At 55.9% G+C, this 19,330-nt stretch overlaps 2 protein-coding genes across 6 annotated transcripts in view; one reads left to right on the forward strand and one right to left on the reverse strand.

The window, feature by feature from the left end:
* LOC121160445 (zinc finger protein 883-like) overlaps window positions 1-3,146 on the forward strand; it is a 42,552-nt gene extending 39,406 nt beyond the window's left edge. Inside the window, exons 6-7 of one of the 2 annotated variants that reach the window (XM_040986238.1) lie at window positions 797-812; window positions 1,024-3,145. In XM_040986238.1, the coding sequence (XP_040842172.1) occupies window positions 797-812; window positions 1,024-2,170 (1,163 nt within the window). In that variant the 3' untranslated portion in view covers window positions 2,171-3,145. Of the gene's footprint in view, window positions 1-556 lie in introns of both variants that reach the window. The other variant, XM_040986240.1, reaches the window with a different exon arrangement.
* FBXL12 (F-box and leucine rich repeat protein 12) lies at window positions 270-19,315 on the reverse strand. Of its 4 annotated transcripts, none has more exons than XR_005884550.1 (3): window positions 10,623-10,715; window positions 9,772-9,844; window positions 270-591 (listed from the first exon to the last, which is right to left on the reverse strand). XR_005884550.1 is itself a non-coding variant. In XM_040986247.1 (3 exons), exon 3 carries the CDS (start codon window positions 7,565-7,567, stop codon window positions 6,746-6,748), a length of 822 nt encoding a protein of 273 aa, XP_040842181.1. In that variant the 5' UTR covers window positions 9,772-9,844; window positions 19,269-19,315; the 3' UTR covers window positions 6,702-6,745. The 4 variants fall into 4 exon arrangements, 3 of the variants coding, with proteins under 3 accessions (XP_040842181.1, XP_040842179.1, XP_040842180.1); XM_040986247.1 differs by lacking the exons at window positions 270-591; window positions 10,623-10,715 and adding exons at window positions 6,702-7,567; window positions 19,269-19,315; XM_040986245.1 differs by lacking the exon at window positions 270-591 and adding an exon at window positions 6,702-7,567 and having other exon boundaries at window positions 10,623-10,884.
* Between the last annotated feature and the right edge of the window lie 15 nt (window positions 19,316-19,330).

A 19,330-nucleotide genomic window follows, 5' to 3' on the forward strand; every position in this document is an offset into this window, starting at 1 on the left:
GCCTGTGTGTTAACCTTGTGCTTGCAAGGTGAAGATTTAGCCACTGAGCCACCGCACCAAGCCTGGTAATTATCTTTTAAAAATCAGCACAAACAAGATTTTGGAGAGAAGTATTGTTCTTCCCAATGAGAAGAGATACTCTGAATATGATGGATTTAGTCTGTCCCAATTCTAGTTCCAAATTTGGCGTTTCAGTTCTTTTAAGTATATGTTATACAAGAGCACTCCAGGTTGTGGGAAACCTGCAGTAGCTTGTAATTCCACTTTTATTTTAAACTTTTAAGGTCCACATTTATTAACTGGGTACTGAAATTCTTAAAACATTCTATGGAAATATGCAGGAATCGATTTAAGATTAGAACAGGTTGCATACCATCCTGAAGTAGCAGTCCCCTGCTCCGCTTGAAGGGGTCTACAGGTGGAGCTGAGCTGATAAGCCAGGAGCCTGGAGCCTCTTCATATGGCCGGTGTCATACAGGGGTGCTGTTCCTCTCATGAGCTGGGTGGTATTTGTTCATCTGAAAAATCCTCTAAGCGTCATCCATGCCTTCAACAGGCAAGAAGCCACAGCAGGAGGCAGCCACTCCACGACTGGAAGCAACGAGGAGGTATATTCAGTGAACACTCATATTTTAAGACATATATGAGAACCCAAAATACACAAAACAGCTGTGACTGTCAGGAGTTTGAGAAAAACTTCCCAACTCTGCACAAGAAAAGCTGCAGTGCACGGAAACTGCTTGTGTTGGATCCGTGTGAAAGAGCCCTCGGCCAGGGTCTAAGTGTTGTTTATCAGGGAACCCGCATGCTAGGCGCACCTTTTAAATGCAGCGACTACGCAAACGCCTGCCTAAATGAGCCATGCCGTCCCCATGCGGAAGATGGCTTCTGCGAATGGGATCAGCGCGTGGGATCTTCTACCCACCCCGCCCGCGATGCCACGGTGGGTCAGAGGCCTGCCATCCAAAAGCGCTACGAGTGTGAGACGTGCGGGAAGGTCTTCAGAAATTCTTCGTGCCTTAGTAATCACGTTCGGACGCACACGGGGGAGAAACCCTACGAATGCAAAGAATGTGGCAAAGCCTTCACCACGTCATCAAGTCTAACTGAACATTTCAGGATTCACACTGGAGAGAAACCCTATAAATGTAAGGACTGTGGCAAAGCCTTCACCAAGCGCTCAGGACTCACGACACACACGCTGACACACACTGGACAGAAGCCCTACACGTGCCGGGAGTGTGGGAAAGCCTTCACTTCCTCCTCGTGCCTCACCCTGCACGTGAGGACTCACACTGGAGAGAGACCCTACGAGTGTAAGGAGTGTGGGAAAGCCTTCCACGCTTCCTCATACCTGCGGAAGCACGCTCGAATTCACACGGGAGAAAAGCCCTATGAGTGCAAGGAGTGTGGGAAGGCCTACAAAAGATGTTACCTGCTAACTGAACATTTGAAAACTCACACGGTAGAAAAACCCTTTCAGTGTAAGCTGTGCGGAAAATTCTTCCGAAGCTCTGCGTGCCGTAATAAACACATCCGCATTCACACCGGCATCAAGCCCTACAAATGTCAGTACTGTGAGAAAGCCTTCGCGGTCTCTTCGAGCCTGACTGAGCACGTGAGGACTCACACCGGGGAGAGGCCGTACGAGTGCACGGACTGCGGGAAGGCCTTCACCACGTCGTCCAGCCTCATCGTGCACAGAAGGACCCACACGGGGGAGAAGCCCTACGGGTGCAAGGAGTGCGGGAAGTCGTACAAAAGGAGTTATCTGCTAACGGAGCATCTGAAAACTCACACGGGGGAGAAGCCCTTTCAGTGCAGCCTGTGCGGGAAATCCTTCCGGAGCTCCTTGTGCCTTACCAAGCACGTCCGTGTTCACAGTGGAATAAAACCCTATAAGTGCAAAGACTGCGGGAAAGCCTTCACGGTTTCTTCAAGCCTGTCTCAGCACGTCAGGACTCACACCGGGGAGAAGCCCTATGGCTGCAAAGAATGTGGGAAGGCCTTCACCACGTCCTCAAACCTTTATCACCATGAAAGAATTCACACGAGGGAGAAACCCTACAAATGTCAGGAGTGCGGGAAGACATACAGTAGATTTTACCTACTGACGGAACATTTAATAACTCACACAGAAGGAAAAACTCTGGAATGGAAGGAAGGCTGAGCGCCCTGGAGGAGCTTCTCGTGTCTGGTAAGAATGTAGTGTGAGGAGCGGGAGGAAGGCACACAGCCCAGATGCCCGTGACGGAAGGCATGTGGGAGAAGCAGCGAGCCTCATCCTGAGGGGATGCACTGCAGGAAATACACACGCCTTTTCTGCTTAGGTCTTGTCATGGTGACAGATACTACTGATACAGGTGGGAAAGTTGTAATTTTCTTAAATACTATGATGTTTACTTGTGCTCCCTGGAGAAAACTGTTATAAAGACAATAAATGTTGGAAAGTCATTATTTGTTATTAATGTTCATTTAGTAAATACGACTCACATAAGAATAACTGAATGTTTGCAATAAAGGAATTGTGTCCTGAACCTTGTCTGACACAAATACGGCTTTCTAGGTGGTTCTGTAGGTCTGTTTTGAACCTTTGGGATCGTGTGAGTCATTCCTGAACCCGTGTGTCTCTCCTCTCGTGTCAGTCGTTCCTGGACCGGTGTGTCTCCTCTGTAGCCACACCACTCTAGTCCATTTGTTACAACTTCAGGTTGCAATCCTGCCAAAATTGGGCTGTCGGATAGATTTGATCCTAATGTAGATCCTGTGGTCCCTTTGTCACTTTCTTAGTTTCCACTTGTGGCAGCTCACATATTGTGAGTTTGAGTGTTGTTAAAAGCTCTTGTACCTCTATGTAAGTTAACTGCAAGCAGGGGCGAGTCAGGAACAGGTAATAGCTGCTAAGCATAAACTGGATTTCCTGACCGTAAGCTGACAATACAGTGACACAATACATGGGAGGAGTGCCGGAAGGCCTTGGCCTGCAGATCCACTTGACAGTTTAGTACAGCAGTCATCGCATGCTTGGACAAAGCAACAGCTCAAACTGGCATTCTCATCAAACTCATATTCCTGACATAAGTTATAAAGCAGCATTACTGACCTCACAGAATTTCAGATATTTCCATAGCAATGCCAGGTATACCAGAAAACTTGGTTATGGCCACATGTACCTGCACTGTTTACTTCCAACAGCATTTCTTTTTATTTATTATAATAAATCCTTTTATTGGAAAGGTAGATTCACATAGAGAGTCAGAAAGATCTAGATGCCGCTTTGTGTCCCGGCTGTTCCACTTCTCCAGCAGTGGAGGACAGCACAAGTTTCCAGAAGCTCCTGGCTTCAGGTCAGCTTGGCTTGGCTTAGCTCCAGCTGTTGCGGCCATTTTGGGAATGAAGCAACAGATGGGAGATCTTTGTTACTCCCCTCTGTAGATCTGTCTTTCCAATAAAATAAATAAATCTTTTTTTTTTTTTTTAATTGGAAAGGCAGATGTATAGAGAGGAGGAGACACAGAGAGGAAGATCTTCCGTCTGATGATTTCATTCACCAAGTGGCCACAACAGCTGGTGCTCCACTGATTCGAAGCCAGGAGCCTCTTCCAGGTCTCCCACCGGGTGCAGGGTTCCAAGGCCGTGGGCCGACCTCCACTGCTTTCCCAGGCCACAGCAGGGAGCTGGATGGGAAGTGGGACAGCCAGGATTAGAACCGGCGGCACCCATGGGAGATATCAGCGTGTGCAAGGCAAGGACCTTACCTGTTAGGCTACTGCGCCAGACCACTGGTATGGTGTTTAATCCTTACCTAGCACATACTGGAATCCTACACAGGCACTGGTTCGTGCCCCCACTGCTACCATCCAGACATGTTAGCAGGAAGCTGAACAGACACAAGCCAGCACTCATACGGAACGCTGGCATTGCGGGGAAGCCTTGAGATACATGCATTATAATTAACCAGCAAATGTGAGCCCCTGAGTTTGGTGAGTCACTTAAGAAAATGGATGAAAGGGCCCGGCGCGGTGGCACAGTGGTTAAGGTCCTCGCCTTGCATGCCCGGGATCCCATATGGGCGCCGGTTCTATCCCTGCAGCCCCGCTTCCCTTCCAGCTCCCTGCCTGTGGCCCGGGAAAGCAGTCGGGGACAGCCCAAAGCTTTGGGACCCTGCGCCCACGTGGGAGACCCGGAAGAGGCTCCTGGCTTCGGATCGGCATAGCATCAGCCGTTGACCTCACTTGGGGAGTGAATCATCGGACGGAAGATCTTCCTCTCTGTCTCTCCTCTCTGTATATCCGCCTTTCCAATAAAAAAATAAAAATAAATCTATAAAAAAGAAAATGGATGAAACCCGAGAAGGGGAATTGTGGGAACCCGGGCTAATTAGTCTGTTATTCTGAATTATAGGGAAAAACTCCACGGTTTTTGCGGTTGGGGTAGGCGGTATTAATCTTGGGGGTGCTGAACCCTCAATAGGATTCTTCAGCATCTCACCAAGGGAGAGGATGCCTGGATTGAAGCGAACAGCGCCCCCTGCTGGCGCCTGCAGCTGCGGCATCGCTTGCAGGCTCCCTGGCAGGAAGCAATCATCACAGCTTTGGGGGTAGTGTGAGACAAGAGGGAGGACGGTGCTTTGCTTTATCCTGTGCAGCCTCACCCACTGACTCCTGGGATGGAAGGGCAAGGTGAGTAGACTGCTCCATTCGCGCCTTTTCCCTTGCTCCTCGAGGGTGCAAACACACCCCAGAGAGAGGGGCCTGCAGGCAGTGTCCAGGAAGGTCAGGTGCTTCTGTGATCGGCCGCCTGGACCATGCCCGAGCTCATCTGCCACAGACGCAGGGGCTGCAATGCCTGAAGGCTCTCTGGGGTGCCCTCAGCTCTGCTGCCTGCTGCCATGTGCTGTTCATCAGAGGTACAAATGCTGTCTGAAGGCCCGGCACAGTGGCCTAGCACACCTTGCACACACTGGGATCCCATAAGGGTGCTGGTTCTAATCCCAGCAGCCCCACTTCCCATCCAGCTCCCTGCCTGTGGCCTGGGAAAGCAGTGGAGGACGGCCCACGGCCTTGGGACCCTGCACCTGCGTGGGAGACGCGGAAGAGGCTTCCAGCTCCTAGCTTTGGGTCATCTCTCAGTTCCAGCTGTTGTGGCCACTTGGAGAGTGAACCAGCAGATGGAGAATCTTTCTCTCTGTGTCTCCTTTCTGTAGACTTGCCTTTCCAATGAGTGAAAATTAAAAAAAGTCCTGTTGCCTCAGCTTGCCTGGACACAACCATAGCGGACCACCACACATTCTCCCAACCGCAAAGTGCACCCAGCTCAGCTTCTGTCTGGGTGGCCCTCCCCATGGGAGAGGAGGCACCTGGCTTGCAGGCCAGGGGGAGTGCAAAGTGGGGCAAACCACAAAGCTGACTTCAAAACAGCTCAGATCACAAGTAGAACGCTCATGGTCCTGCACCTGTGGCTCTCCAGTGGTTTCAACGGAAAAGGCAAGAAACAAAGAGAGCAGCCTCTGGCTGTGTGACTCCCAACGTGGTCACAGAGAGGCACCTGGGAGGGGGACCTGCCCGTCCTGGCCCCACTAGAAAAGGAGAGACAGAGAGGAAGATCTTGTGTCCATTGATTCCCCAAGCGGCCACAATGGCCGGAGCTGAGCCAATCTCCTACGCAGGTGCAGGGTCCCAAGGCTTTGGGCTGTCCTCCACTGCTTTCCCAGGCCACAAGCAGCGAGATGGATGGGAAGTAGAACCGCCAGGATTAGAACCGGCGCCCATATGGGATCCTGGCACATTCAAGGCAAGGACTTTAGCCACTAAGCCATGACGCCGGGCCCAAGATTTATTTTCCTTACAAGAGAATGAGATATTTCATCCACTGGTTCACTCCCTAAGCGGTAGTAACAGCCGGAGCTGGGCTGATCTGAAGCTGGGAGCCAGGAACTTCTAGGTCTCCTGCATGGGTGCAGGGCCCCAAGGCTTTAGGCCATTCTCTGCTGCTCTTCCAGGCCCCAAGCAGGGCGCTAAAAGGGAAGTGGAGCATCCAGGGCTCAAACAGGCACCTGTATGGGATGCTGGCACTGCAGGTGGGGGATTAGCGTGCTGTACCACCATACCAACCCCATGCTTTTATCTGTTTTAGCCATTATTGTTGTGCCAGGGTCTGCAAAATAGTAGCCACTAAAGGAACATTTGTTGAATGAATACAGTGAATGCCTTAAAAATTATTTTTCCTTTAATACCAAAACAATTCTGTGTGAAATTTAGAAAATGCAGAGTACAAAGTATAAAAAAATACAATTGAGACTGTTGATTAACTCTTTAATCATTGAATGGCAGTCCCCCTTGGCCTGTGTCCGCATCTTTGAGGACTGTGGGTTCATAATTGGCCCACGGCGCACGGTGCGTAAGCATAGCTAACACTGACACATTTCTCCGAGCCACTCCATCTCCAGCACCTCCCTCTGCCCAGCGGTCAGCTCCAGCCTTCTGCCGATGACCCCGAACATGACCCTTCCAGCAGGCCTCCTTGACGTCAGAGGCTGACTAAGAGTTCGGGCTTCTTAACACCAGCCGGAGGTAGCAATCACCTTGTCTATTTCCAGCAGAGAACGGGCCCGCCCTCTGGGAGGCTGGCTGGTGCAACACTAACTCTGGCTGTCTGTTCTGCATGGCTCCAGCTGCTAGGCCTCTTAGGAGGGTCCGAGGCTCCACCATGCAAGCTGGCCTGGGGCCCAGCGACGACGGCACAGTCACATCCACCAGTCCATGGACACTTTGGGGCAGGGCCTGACAATGACCGAACAGTGAGGCAGCCCATTACACAGCACGCGCTCTGCCTCCTGTCCTTCCCAGCCCAGTCCCTGCACCTCGAGGACTCGGAGCTTGGGCATGGTGAGGCAAGACGAGACGATCTCCTCTGGGGAGGGCATTTCTGGGGTGACGAGGGGTCCCTGTAGGCACAGGCTCTCCAGGACCGGCATCCTCTCCAGGGCCGCCAGGCCTGGCGCCGACAGGCCACCCACAGTCAGTCGGATCTTACGCACGCCACGGAGGTGGCGGCTGACGGATCGGAGGGTGCTGTCGGCCGACAGCGTGCAGCCCAGGACTTCGAGCCTCTGCAGGTAGTTGAGCTCCTGCAGACTGCTCTCCAGCCCGGTCTCGGTCACGCGGTAAGTGCCGCCCAGCACCAGGGAGCGCAGGGCCTGGAAGCGCGTCAGGCCCTGCAAGTGCTCATCGCGGAAGGCGGGCACGCGGTCCAGCACAATGCACTCCAGCTGCGGCAGCACCGTGGGATCCTGCTCCCGGAGGAGCCAGGCCATGGAGATCTCGCAGCTGTGCAGCTCCAGGGTCCGCAGGGTGCAGGGCAGGCTGGTGATGGGCACCATGGTCAGGTTGGCCACGTGCAGGCACAGGCGTGTCAGGTTGGGGCACTTCTGGCCCAGGGCCCTCAGCAGGGCCGGGGAGAGCTGGGGGGCCTGGGAGCCGGACAGCAGGTAACCGCCCATCCGCAGTGAATGGAGCCGAGATGCCATGTACCGGCGAAGGAGATGCCACAGCACCTTGGGCCGCATCTATGGGAGCCAGGGGTGACTGGGTAAAAGAGGGGTGCAGTCTCCAAGGTCCCTACCTGGCTGCAGACACGCCCCCAGCAAAAGGGTTCTCCTATACCCCTGGGTTCTATTCTCTCCCCACCAGCCCCTCCAGCTGAGCAGTTCTACTCTGTCACAGCTGGGATTTTAAACAATCCCCTGGGAAAAACTACGACCCTGGTAGATCAGGTGTGGGGCAATGTACCTGTTGCCTCTACAAAAGCTTATTTTTATTTGAGAGGCAGAGACAAACCAAGACAGCTCCCATCTGCCTGTTTACTCTCGCAGTGCCAGGTCAGGCTGCTGGTCAGGAGCCCAGGAACTCAACCGTCCAAATCTCCCACGAGGGCTGGCAGGGACCCAACGACTTGAACCGTCATTGCTCCATCCGGGGTCTGAAGCAGTAGGAAGCCGGAAACCAGAGCCAGAGACACGAGAGAAACCCAGACACCCAAAGGTGGCGTGTAGCTACCCTTGCCAGCATCGCCACTGCCAGGCCTACTTTGAATTCTGAACCTCAGGAAAACCGATGCTGAGGCCTGCATTGTGGCTTGTGGGCTTAAGCCACCATCTACGACACCAACGCCTCCTGTGGGCACCAGTTTGAGTCTCGCCTGCTCTACTTCCAATCCAGCTCCCTGCTGATGGCCTAGGGAAGCCTGGGCCCTGACACCCTTGTGGAAGGCCCAGATGGAGCCCTGCTTCCTGGCTGTGCCCGTCATCTGGGGAGGGAACCAGCAGGCAGAAGAAGGTTCCTGCATTAGCAGGAAATTGGACTCAGGAACCGAAGCTGGGCATTGAGCCTAGGCCTCAGACAGGCAGCTAGACTTCTGCTGGCCTCTGCTGCAGGCCTGCCCTTCCACGGGCTTTTTAAGGCCCCTTCGCACTGTTAGCGAGCTTCAGTGCTGAGCACACACGCTAGCTGGCCATGAAGCAGGTGCCCTGGGCAAACAGCCTGGCTCAACTCCAGCTGCAGAGCGAGATTCCAACAGGCTGACTCAGGAACCGGTCTCCCTGTGTGACGTAAATCTACAAGGACAACAGTGGTGCTGGGAGAGATGGAGAGAGCCAGCTGTATCTGTGACAATGTTGCAATGCTTTTACAAGAGCTATTCATGACTTGCGGGTTTTCTTAAACATTCATTTTTCATTACATTCTAAAAAGATAACACAAGGATGGACGCTTGGTAGAGCAGCTTGGGATGCTGGTATGTCCTTAGGCGTGCCTGGATTCCAGAGCTGGCTCCATTGTCCCAGATTCCCACTAAAGCTCACCATGGAAGGCAGCAGCTGATGGCTCAACAGGCTAATCCTCTACCTGCAGGCGCTAGCATCCCAATGAGCATTAGTTTGAGTCCTGAAGCTCCATTTCCCACCCAGCTCCCTGCCTGTGGCTTGGGGAAACAGTTATGGATGGCCCAAAGCCTTGGGACCCTGCACCCCTGTGGGAGGGAGGCCCAGAAGAAGCTCCTGGCTTCAGATCGGCTCAGTTCTGGCTGTTGTCACTTGGGGAATGACCCAGCAGATGGAAGATCTTTCTGTGTGTCCCTAAATTTGCCATTACAATAAAAATAAATCTTTTTTTAATTGACCTATTATTTTATAAATAAATCTTGGAAAAATTAAATATATTTATTTATTTTTATTGCAAAGCCAGATATACAGAGAGGAGAGACAGAGGAAAATCTTCTGTCCAATAATTCACTCCCCAAGTGAGCGCGACGGCCAGAGCTGAGTCGATCCGAAGCCAGGAGCCTCTCCTGGGTCTCCCACACAGGTGCAGGGTCCCAAGGCTTTGGGCCGTCCTCCACTGCTTTCCCAGGCCACAGGCAGGGAGCTGGATGGGAACTGGGGCTGCCAGGACACAAACCAGCACCCACATGGCATCCCGGCACACACACGGCAAGGACTCCAGCTGCTAGGCCACAATGCCGGACCCTTAAAAAGTTTAAATTCTAAGGGTCCCTGCCAAGGGGAAGATTTGGAGACTGAACCAGCAGGTGGGATTTTTGTCAGCAAGTCCGGGAAAATATAAGGACATTATTTTTCCGTGGACAATGCTCAGGACTAACACTGGATGGTGCGGCCGGATGGCGTCTGCTGAGTCTAGGGCCCACGCACACCCCGCTGCCAGGTGCCCACCCTGCATCCCCATTCCAGGGACCGTCACCCCGAGCCCGGCCTACCGTGTACAGCGTCAGGTCCACATGTCGCCACAGCCGCCGGTCATCCACCAGCCTCTTCCAGCGGCGACACACCCTGGGGAGGGACACGCCATTAGGGGCCCTCCGCAGCCACCGCACACACCCCAGATCCCCACAACACCACACTCCTGAGCCCCCACACCCCTAGACCCCACACCACACACACCTGGACTCCTGGATCCCCTCAGCCCGCACTCCTGGTCCTCCACAGCCCGGACTCCCACAACCCCACACTCCTGGTCCCCCACAACCCCACACTCCTGGTCCCCCACAATCCGGACTCCCACAACCCCACACTCCTGGTCCCCCACAGTCCGGACTCCCACAACCCCACACTCCTGGTCCCCCACAACCCCACACTCCTGGTCCCCCACAACCCCACACTCCTGGTCTCCCACAACCCCACACTCCTGGTCCCCCACAACCCCACACTCCTGGTCCCCCACAACCCCACACTCCTGGTCCCCCACAACCCCACACTCCTGGTCTCCCACAACCCCACACTCCTGGTCCTCCACAGCCCGGCCCCACACCCTCACACCCGGACTCCCAGACCCCCAGACCTCACGCCCACACCGCACAGCCCGGGCCCCCCACCCTCACACCCGGACTCCCACAACCCCACACTCCTGGTCCCCCACAGCCCGGCCCCCACACCCTCACACCCGGACTCCCACAACCCCACACTCCTGGTCCCCCACAGCCCGGACTCCCACAACCCCACACTCCTGGTCCTCCACAGCCCGGGCCCCACACCCTCACACCCGGACTCCCAGACCCCCAGACCTCACGCCCACACCGCACAGCCCGGGCCCCACATCCACGGGCCGCACCTGGAGCTGCGGATCCGGTCCCGGACCGAGAGGTAAGAAAAGATTTCCAAGTACACGGAATCCGGCAGGTCGGCCGGGGTCGCCATGATCCCCCTCCCACTGCCCAGTCGACACGCAGTTCCGCTTCCGGCTACAGCTGCGGAGTGGGGGAGGCCGGGAAGTCCCGCTTGCCCGTGCCGGGTCCGGGGTCGTCCTGGGGTCGCGGGGTCAGGACAACTAACTCCACTCGGAGACGGATCCCGAGGACCCGAGGCCCTGGCGCGACTCGAGGTGCAGGGCCGGCTGGGAGGGCGTGGCCTGAGAAGCGAGCAGGGGGCGGGGCCAAGCGGCGGACACAGCGTGGAGGGCGAGGCCTGGGTGACCGGCGGGGCGGAGCCAAGCCGCCGTGCACCCCTCTGGGGGCGTAGTCTAGGTCACAGGCGGCCCAAAGCCGGAGCAAGCCTGGAGGGCGTGGCCCGGGGGCGGGGTCATGCCGCACACCACCTCTTGGGGCGTGGCCGAACATCAGCGCACCCTCCCGGGGGCGTGGTCTGGGTGATGGGTGGGGCCAAGCCGCCGCACACCCCTCGCGGGGGCGTGGTCAGGCCGCGGCGCGCCGCCGGGGGCGTGGTCTTGGTGACAGGCAGCCCGGGGGCGGGGTTAGGGCAGAGCAGGCACGCGAAGCGCAGAAAGGTGACCAAGGTTGGAGCCAGGAGACTCGGGAGGACGAAGCCAGCATGGACGGGCCGGGGGAGTAACCACAAGAACAAAAAACGAACAGGGGATGAGCTCCATAATCATCGGATGCAAGATCTTTCTCTCTGTATATCTGACATTGCAATAAAAATAAATCCTTTTTAAAAAACACTAAGTGCTTTTTGGTAATTGTACAAGAGGATAAATTTGTGTAACTGATGATACAGGACGTACTGAATACTTTCTACTGGTTGACACTGTCGGGGCTATTGTACGGTAACAGTCAAACCAGCTGCCTAAAGTGCTGGCTCCCATATGGACGCCAGCTCGATTCCTGACTGTTCTGCTTCAGGGCCAGCCAGCTCTCTGCTCAACGCCTGGCAAAGAGCTGAGCGTGGCGCAAGGGCTTAGGTGTGTCCACACAAGCTCCTAAGCTAGCAGGCTCTGGGCTCTGGAGCCACCTGGGAAATGATTCAGCAGTTGCGATCTCATTTGGAATGTGCCTCTCTGTAACTATGACTTAAAATACTTGTAAAATATGTTTTTGGGCCTGGTGTGATGGCTAAATCCTCAGGCTCATAGGGATCTCATAGCGGCAATGGTTTATATCTTGGCTGCCCCACTTCCCACCCAGCTCCCTGCCTGTGGCCTGGGAAAGCAATGGAGGACGGCCCACAGCCTTGGGACCCTGCACCCGTGTGGGAGACCCAGGAGAGGCTCCAGGTTCTTGGCTTTGGAACAGCTCAGCTCAAGCCAGCATGGCCACTTGGGAAGATCTTTCCGTATCTCCTTCCCTTTCCATATCTGCTTTTCCAGTGGAAATGAATAAATCTTTTATACACACACACACAAGACAGTTACAGTGAGGAGACACAGAAATATGTTTTTAAAAGATTTTTACTGGGGCCCGGCGCGATGGCGCAGTGGTTAAGGTCCTTGCCTTGCACACCCGGGCATATGGACGCCGGTTTTGATCCTGACAGCCCCGCTTCCCATCCAGCTCCCTGCGTGTTCCCCAGGAAAGCAGTCAAGGATGAGGAGCAGTCCAAGGCTTTGGGACCCTGCACCCGCATGGGAGACATGGAAGAGGCTCCTGGCTTCGGATTGGCTCTGTTCCAGCCGTTGCGGCCGCCTGGGGAGTGAATCATCGGACAGAAGATCTTCCTCTCTGTCTCTCCTCCTCTCTGTATATCCGCCTTTCCAATAAAAATAAAAGCCTGACCATCTCCTTGCACTGCAACACGAACACAGCACTGCATGCCTGCTCGGTTGAGCTCGGCTGGGCTCAGCTGTGCTCCATTGTGCTCGGCAGAGGGGGTGGTGAAGGTGCTGGGAATATAGACGTCTCAGAATGCACCTCGAGAGACAAGGGGATGGTGTCTATTGTCCCAGAGCGCCCGTTCGAAGGCTACCTAGTGGAACATCTTTTCTCAAAATGCCTCATCACTCCAGCGGCAAGAGTATTTAAGTGGCCCGACGTGGGACTACAACTTCCAGAGAGCCCATGGGCACGCACTGACGTGGGACTGCAACTCCCAGAGGGCCCATGGGCACGCACTGACGTGGGACTCAAACTCCCACAGTGCCCTGAGCGTGCTGACGTAGGACCCCAGCTCCCACAATGCCCTGAGCATGCTGACGTGGGACTGCAACTCCCAGAGGGCCCATGGGCACGCAGACTGACGTGGGATTGCAACTCCCACAGAGCCCTGAGCACGCAGACTGACGTGGGACTGCAACTCCCACAGAGCCCTGAGAGTGCTGACGTAGGACCCCAGCTCCCACAATGCCCTGAGCATGCTGACATTGGACTGCAACTCCCAGAGGGCCCATGGGCACACAGACTGACGTGGGACTGCAACTCCCACAGAGCCCTGAGCATGCAGACTGACATGGGACTGCAACTCCCACAGAGCCCTGAGCACGCACACTGATGTGGGACTGCAACTCCCAGAGTTCTTTGGGTGTCCTGAAGGAGTATCTTGCTGGTGAAGGCACCCTGACACTTTGACCACAGAGGCCCGGGCTCATGCTAGGCACCAAGCGTCCCACACCCCCTCCTGGGCCTTGATATGCGGGCCGTTCGGCCTTGGACCCCTGGTCTTTTAATGACACGTGTCCGGGAGCACTGCCCGGGACCCCCACCTGACACTGGGGCGGCTCAGGGCTGGGCTGTCTAGCACTCAGAAGGCCCGAGCCCACCCGAGATACAAAGGGCAGCTTTGCGCGCCCTCTCGTGGCCAATAGCACTCACTGCAGGACGCTCCTCCTGCCAGATCAAGGGAAGCAGACCCAGCCCAGAGAGGCATTCTCTCTCAAAACCCTCTTTTCAGAGGTTGCACAGGAGTTCCATGACAGAGGCCTTACGCACGCCCTCGGGGTCTGCATTCGCACGGAAAAAAGCAATCTAGAGCCACAGCACAGCACATCACAGCACAGGACACAGCACACTCCCTCCCAGGAGCCCAGCAGCTTTCTGTCTCTTCCTGCCTGCCTACCTGCCAGCCTACCTCTGTCCTATTTGCTTTGAAGCACAGAGCAACAAGACAGGGAGAGGCAGCAATCTTTCTTTTTTTGACTATCTTTGCATAGTTAGTTTGGGTAAATAGGGTCAAGGGTTACAGGAAAGTGGGTAAGACTATTATTTCCATATTGTTTCCTTCATGTATCTGAGGTAAAGGGGGATATTGAGGGAGAAGCCCCACCCAGTTTCCCACCCACCCCAAGTCCTGCATGTGGGGCATGCTCTGAGATATTCGCTCAAGAGGTTTCAATAGCTCACCAGTTATGAATCGCTGCCAATCTCGCCCCTCCAAACACGATGAGGTCGTTGAAAAATCCACTGATTGACATTGTCCATCATAGCGTCTCTATTTGCCCGGTATTTTGTTGCCAACCTATAGCTGAGGTGGTTGATTAACTTGTTCCATCTTCTGTCCTTTCATGGTTAGGGTTCTGAGTCTGGCATTTCAATTGGGGAGATCGCCAAAGAAACTTCGTCTGGGGTGTTCCCAGGCCAGATTCTTGTATGCACCAGCAAGTACAGGGTCCGGCACAGTCCATCACCCTGATCAGCTGGTGGTTGCAATTGCTGGGTTGGTTCTGTTTTCAGCCCTGCTTTCCACTGGAACCAATGGGTGTCGCAGTCCAGACTGGTTCTGCACAGCGCATACTTGGCCCTCACATAAACCCGTGGGAGCTGCAGCCTGGTGAGAGCGACCCGCAATAACCCCCACCAGGCCTGCCCCCTACCCTGGTTTGCCAGTATGTGTAGCAGACCAGTGTAGTCTGTCCCACATCCCCCTTGGCTCTCGTACACGGCAAATGGCATTGAAGCTTAGATCCATCGAAGCAGCTCAACAACCAAGCCCTCACGGGTGTCAATGAGTGCCTCTCTGTCTAGCCACCCCAACCCCTGTCCTAGTTTTTGTGCCAACCCGTGGAAGTCGTAACCCAAGAGGGGGGGAACCCACTATTTCCCTCCCAGGTCTCTCACTCCTGGATTGTGCACTTTCCAGGTGGTTATGCAGTTTAATTGGCAGCAATCTTTCTTGCATCTGCGGGCTCACTTCCCCAGGGACCACCACCAGAGCCAGCAGTGGCTGGGCCAGGACAAGCCTGGGAATCAGGAGCTTCCTCCAGATCTCCCACAGGAGCACAGGGGCACAAGCCCCTGCACCATCCTCTGCTGCTCTCCCAGGAGTACCAGCAGGGAGCTGGACCGCAGGGGAAGCAGCCAGGCTTTAAAATAGCACCCATACAGACCATCCGCCTGGCAGGCTGAGGCTTGACCCACTGGGACAACACCCCACACCACCCCACAGCACCCGACTCCACCCCTTGCTGGTTTCTTCAGCAGCTCCTTCACCAGGCTGATGAGGGTGCCTGTCCCCCTGGCTTGCACAACTTATGCCGTTGCGTGCTGTGAGAGCAGCCGGTACAAAGGAGGGATCCAGGCATGTTGCTACTCTACCTGTCCTGGTGAGAAGGAACTCTGTGGAGAACACACATCAGCCGTTGGGTGTCTTGTGGCAGGTGGCACATCAGCGGTGGCCGATGGTCCACGGCTGGCCTGCAGGAGAAAGAGTCTTGAGTCCGGGATGGCCCTGGTGGAGGGTGAAGCGTTCCCTGGTGAACGAGAGGGCAGCAGCATCTGGCTGGAGGCCGTGGGGCCAAATTCCTGCCTCAAATGCACACGACAGGGATGCCTAAGCCCTCGAGTGTTTTCTAGGAGCCCCTGACAAAGGGAAAGGGGTCCTCATGAGCCCATGCCCAGAGATGGCATGGGAGGCCATGCTGGACACCCATGCCACCGAGGTTGTGGCAAGAGGAGGCTTGTGGGCCCTCATGGACACACACACACACATACACATACACACACAGGCCCTGTAGGAGAGAAAGACAGTGGGCAGGCAGGCAGGCAGGAGGGCAGGGACAGACTCCAGCACCTGGGAAAGGGGGTCATGAGCACTGACACACGAAGAGCAAGCAAGCAAGCAGGCCATTGTGGGGAGGCCGCGGCCATCCACGTGGGCTTGAGCTGTCGAGCGACCAGGTAGGAAAGTGTCTTGTGAAAATGGGTGTGGAGCCACCAGAGAGAGCGCCGGAGAAGGCCTGGAGCCTGAAGACACCCACGAGGAAGGGCAGGGCTTCTGCCGAAAAGCAGGAGGATAACAGACCTGTTGCCAGAGACCAGCACTAAGCAAGTGAGCAGGAAAGCGGTGTCTAACAGGACAACTTGGATCAAGCACTGAGCGGGCAGGGGTAGGCAGGACAGCTGTGGAGGGCCTCCAGGAGGGGCTGGGGTGCACGGCCAAGGCACGGGCAAGCGGGGAAGGGGTAACGAGTGTGTGAGTAGAGGGCAGGGATACGGGGGAGCACCTCCCCAAAGAGCCTCTCCAAAAGAAGGGTTCAGGGCAGAGTGCAGGAAGGGCTGCGGGGAAACAGTCCAGGGGTCCAGGCCTGTGCTGCCGGGAGCACAGGCCCTGAAAGCGCTCCCTTGTCCAGGCCCAAGTGGTTCCCTGGCCACCGTCATACCTGCTCATGACTTCTGCCACCTGCAGTACAAGTTCCCAAGTGTGCCCCAAAAGCCTGGCCATTGGGCCCGGTGCGGTGGCGCAGTGGTTAAGGTCCTCGTCTTGCACGCCCGGGATCCCATATGGGCGCCAGTACTACTCCCAGCAGCCCCACTTCCCATCCAGCTCCCTGCCTGTGGCCCGGGAAAGCAGTCAAGGATGAGGAGCAGTCCAAGGCTCTGGGACCCTGCACCCGCATGGGAGACCCGGAAGAGGCTCCTGGCTTCGGATTGGCTCAGCTCCAGCCGTGGCGGCCGCCTGGGGAGCGAATCATCGGATGGAAGATCTTCCTCTCTGCCTCTCCTCCTCTCTGTATATCCGCCTTTCCAATAAAAATAAACTAAATCTTAAAAATATATATATTTTTACTGGAAAGGCAGATTTAGAGAGGAGAGACAGAAATATTTTTCATCTGCTGGTTTACTCCCTAAATGGCTGCAATGATCTGAGTTGAGCCAATCTGAAGCCAGGAGCCAGAAGCTTCCTGCAGGTCTCCCACGCACGTGCAGGGTCCCAAGGCTTTTGGCCGTCCTCCACTGCTTTCCCAGGCCACAGGCAGGGAGCTGGATGGGAAGTGGAGCAGCCAGGATTAGAACTGGCACCCATAAGGGATCCCGGCATGTGCAAGGTGAGGACTTTAGCCACTAGTCTACCACGCTGGGCCATTTTTTAAAATTTATTTTTATTGTTTTGTCAGACATAGAGAAAGGAGGAGATAGAGAGGAAGATCTTTTGTCTGTTGATTCACTCCCCAAGTGGCCGCAATGGCCAGAGGTGTGCCAGTCTGAAGCTAGGAGCCTCCCCAACAGGTCTCCCACGTGGGTACAGGGTTCCAAGGCCTTGGGCCATCCTTTACAGCTTCCCCAGCAACAAGCAGGGAGCCGAATGGGAAGTGGTGCTCCGGGATTAGAACTGGAGCCCATATGGGATCCCCGGGGATGCTAGGCGAGGACGGCAGCTGCTAGGCTACTGTGCCTGGTCCAACGCCGGGACCTTTTGGTTCATCTTTCGGGACCCAAAGGTCATGAATCCAATTGGAATGAGTTTTCCAACCCAGAGTTCCTGCCAGTGAAAGCCACTCAGGGCGAATTTGCAGGCCAGGCTAGTTGTAACATGACCTCTGAGCCTGTTAGGTCAGAAGGCAGTTATCAACTTGTGCCAGGGGGTGGCGCTACAGTGGCCCAAGGAAAGGTATATGGCGGGCTCCATGACTAAGACCTGTCAATAACCCAGTAACTTCACAGGTACTCCTGGCTTTCCCCTCCACAGACCCGCGGAGTATCTTCTCTACTTGCCACCCAAGTCTGAGGACACTGGGCCCAGGGAGAGGGGTGGGAACTGTGGCACAGCATGTTAAACCTCAGCCTTCAAGGCCACATTCCACATGGGCACCTGTTTGAGTTCCAGCTGCTCCACTTCCAGTCCAGCTCCCTGCCGATGCACTGGGAGAGCAACAGAGGATGGTCAAGTGCCACGGGGCCCATGTGGAAGACCTGGCTTCAAGCTAGTGCAGCTCCAGCCATTGTGGCCACCTGGGGAGTGAACCAGCTGATGGAAGATCTTTCTGTGTCTCCTCTCTGTATATCTGCTTTTCCAATTAAAAAGACTTTAATAAAAAAAAAAAAAAACTTGGAGGAATTTACTCAGGAAACCCTTTGTTGGGAAGCCAAGCAGGGAGTACTGGGCCCCGTTTCCCTTAGAAGCCCCAGCCTGCTCCTTGTAGCAGAGGTTACCCCAGGCTGAATGGCTGATTTGTCTCTTTCCCGTCCAGGGTCCTACCCCATGACACTTTGCATCAGAAGTCTTTCTCCGGAATACACAAGAGTTTCTATTCCAGCCACAGCTGCTCAGCAAGGCCAGTGTTGGCCATGGGCCTCCCGGGAGGCTCACCAGGAGACAACCACCGTGGCTCCCCCAGAGCCTCAAGCCTCCTTGAGGAGCTGGCCTGGGTTGGTTCTGAAGCGGTGGCCCTGAAGGGGCCCAGGGGTCCCTGAGCAGCTGTCTGGCTGGGATCAGGGATGCTGGGTGGGGGTATCCTAGCAGACTCCAAGTCTGGGTACAAAGTGCTGCAGACCCAGCAGCAGAAGATGCCAGGGCTTCCTCTCAGGTACTGGGCTGGCGACAGGTGGTCAGTGTACAGCATGGACTCCAGTCCAGACGCACTGCCCGTCTGCCTCCCAGAGAAGATGGGAGAGTGGGAGGGCCCCTCCCAAAGCCCCAGCGGTGAGGGGTCTGTCTGGGGACATGCGGCGACCCCTGCCCTCTCCGCCTGTCTTTGCAGGTGCCTTCCCAGGCACCAAATCCCAGATCCCGCAGGAGCCCACACACCCCACACAGCCCACAGGAGCCCACACACCCCACACACCCCACAAACCCCACACACACCACAGGAGCCCACACACCCCGCAGGAGCCCACACACCCCGCAGGAGCCCACACACCCCGCAGGAGCCCACAGACCTCGCAGGAGTCCCCACACCCCGCAGGAGCCCACACACCCCACACACCCCCGCAGGAGCCCACAGACCCCGCAGGAGCCCACACACCCCGCAGGAGCCCACAGACCTCGCAGGAGTCCCCACACCCCGCAGGAGCCCACACACCCCACAGGAGCCCACACACCCTGCAGGAGCCCACACACCCCGCAGGAGCCCACACACCCCACAGGAGCCCACACACCCCACACACCCCACAGGAGCCCACACACCCCACACACATCCCACACACCCCGCAGGAGCCCACACACCCCACACACCCCACAGGAGCCCACACACCCCACACACCCTGCAGGAGCCCACACACCCCGCAGGAGCCCACACACCCCGCAGGAGCCCACACACCCCACACAGCCCACAGGAGCCCACACACCCCACACACCCCACAAACCCCACACACACCACAGGAGCGCGACGCCTCCCGAGCCCCGTCGCGGAACGGAAATGCTGCACCTGTGACCCGG

The sequence above is a fragment of the Ochotona curzoniae genome, unplaced genomic scaffold (assembly GCF_017591425.1).
Source record: "Ochotona curzoniae isolate NIBS_2020 unplaced genomic scaffold, NIBS_Ocur_1.0 contig_4502, whole genome shotgun sequence".
Lineage (NCBI taxonomy): Eukaryota > Metazoa > Chordata > Mammalia > Lagomorpha > Ochotonidae > Ochotona > Ochotona curzoniae.

What these genes read in the sequence shown, in the direction of transcription:
- FBXL12 (XM_040986245.1), bottom strand. Translation starts at nt 10,708, where the DNA reads ATGGCGACCCCGGCCGACCTGCCGGATTCCGTGTACTTGGAAATCTTT. An exon ending in GACCGGATCCGCAGCTCCAG is followed by an intron (nt 9,845 to 10,622) that starts GTGCGGCCCGTG and finishes GTCCCTCCCCAG; the next exon opens with GGTGTGTCGCCGCTGGAAGA. An exon ending in TGGACCTGACGCTGTACACG is followed by an intron (nt 7,568 to 9,771) that starts GTAGGCCGGGCT and finishes TGGCTCCCATAG; the next exon opens with ATGCGGCCCAAGGTGCTGTG.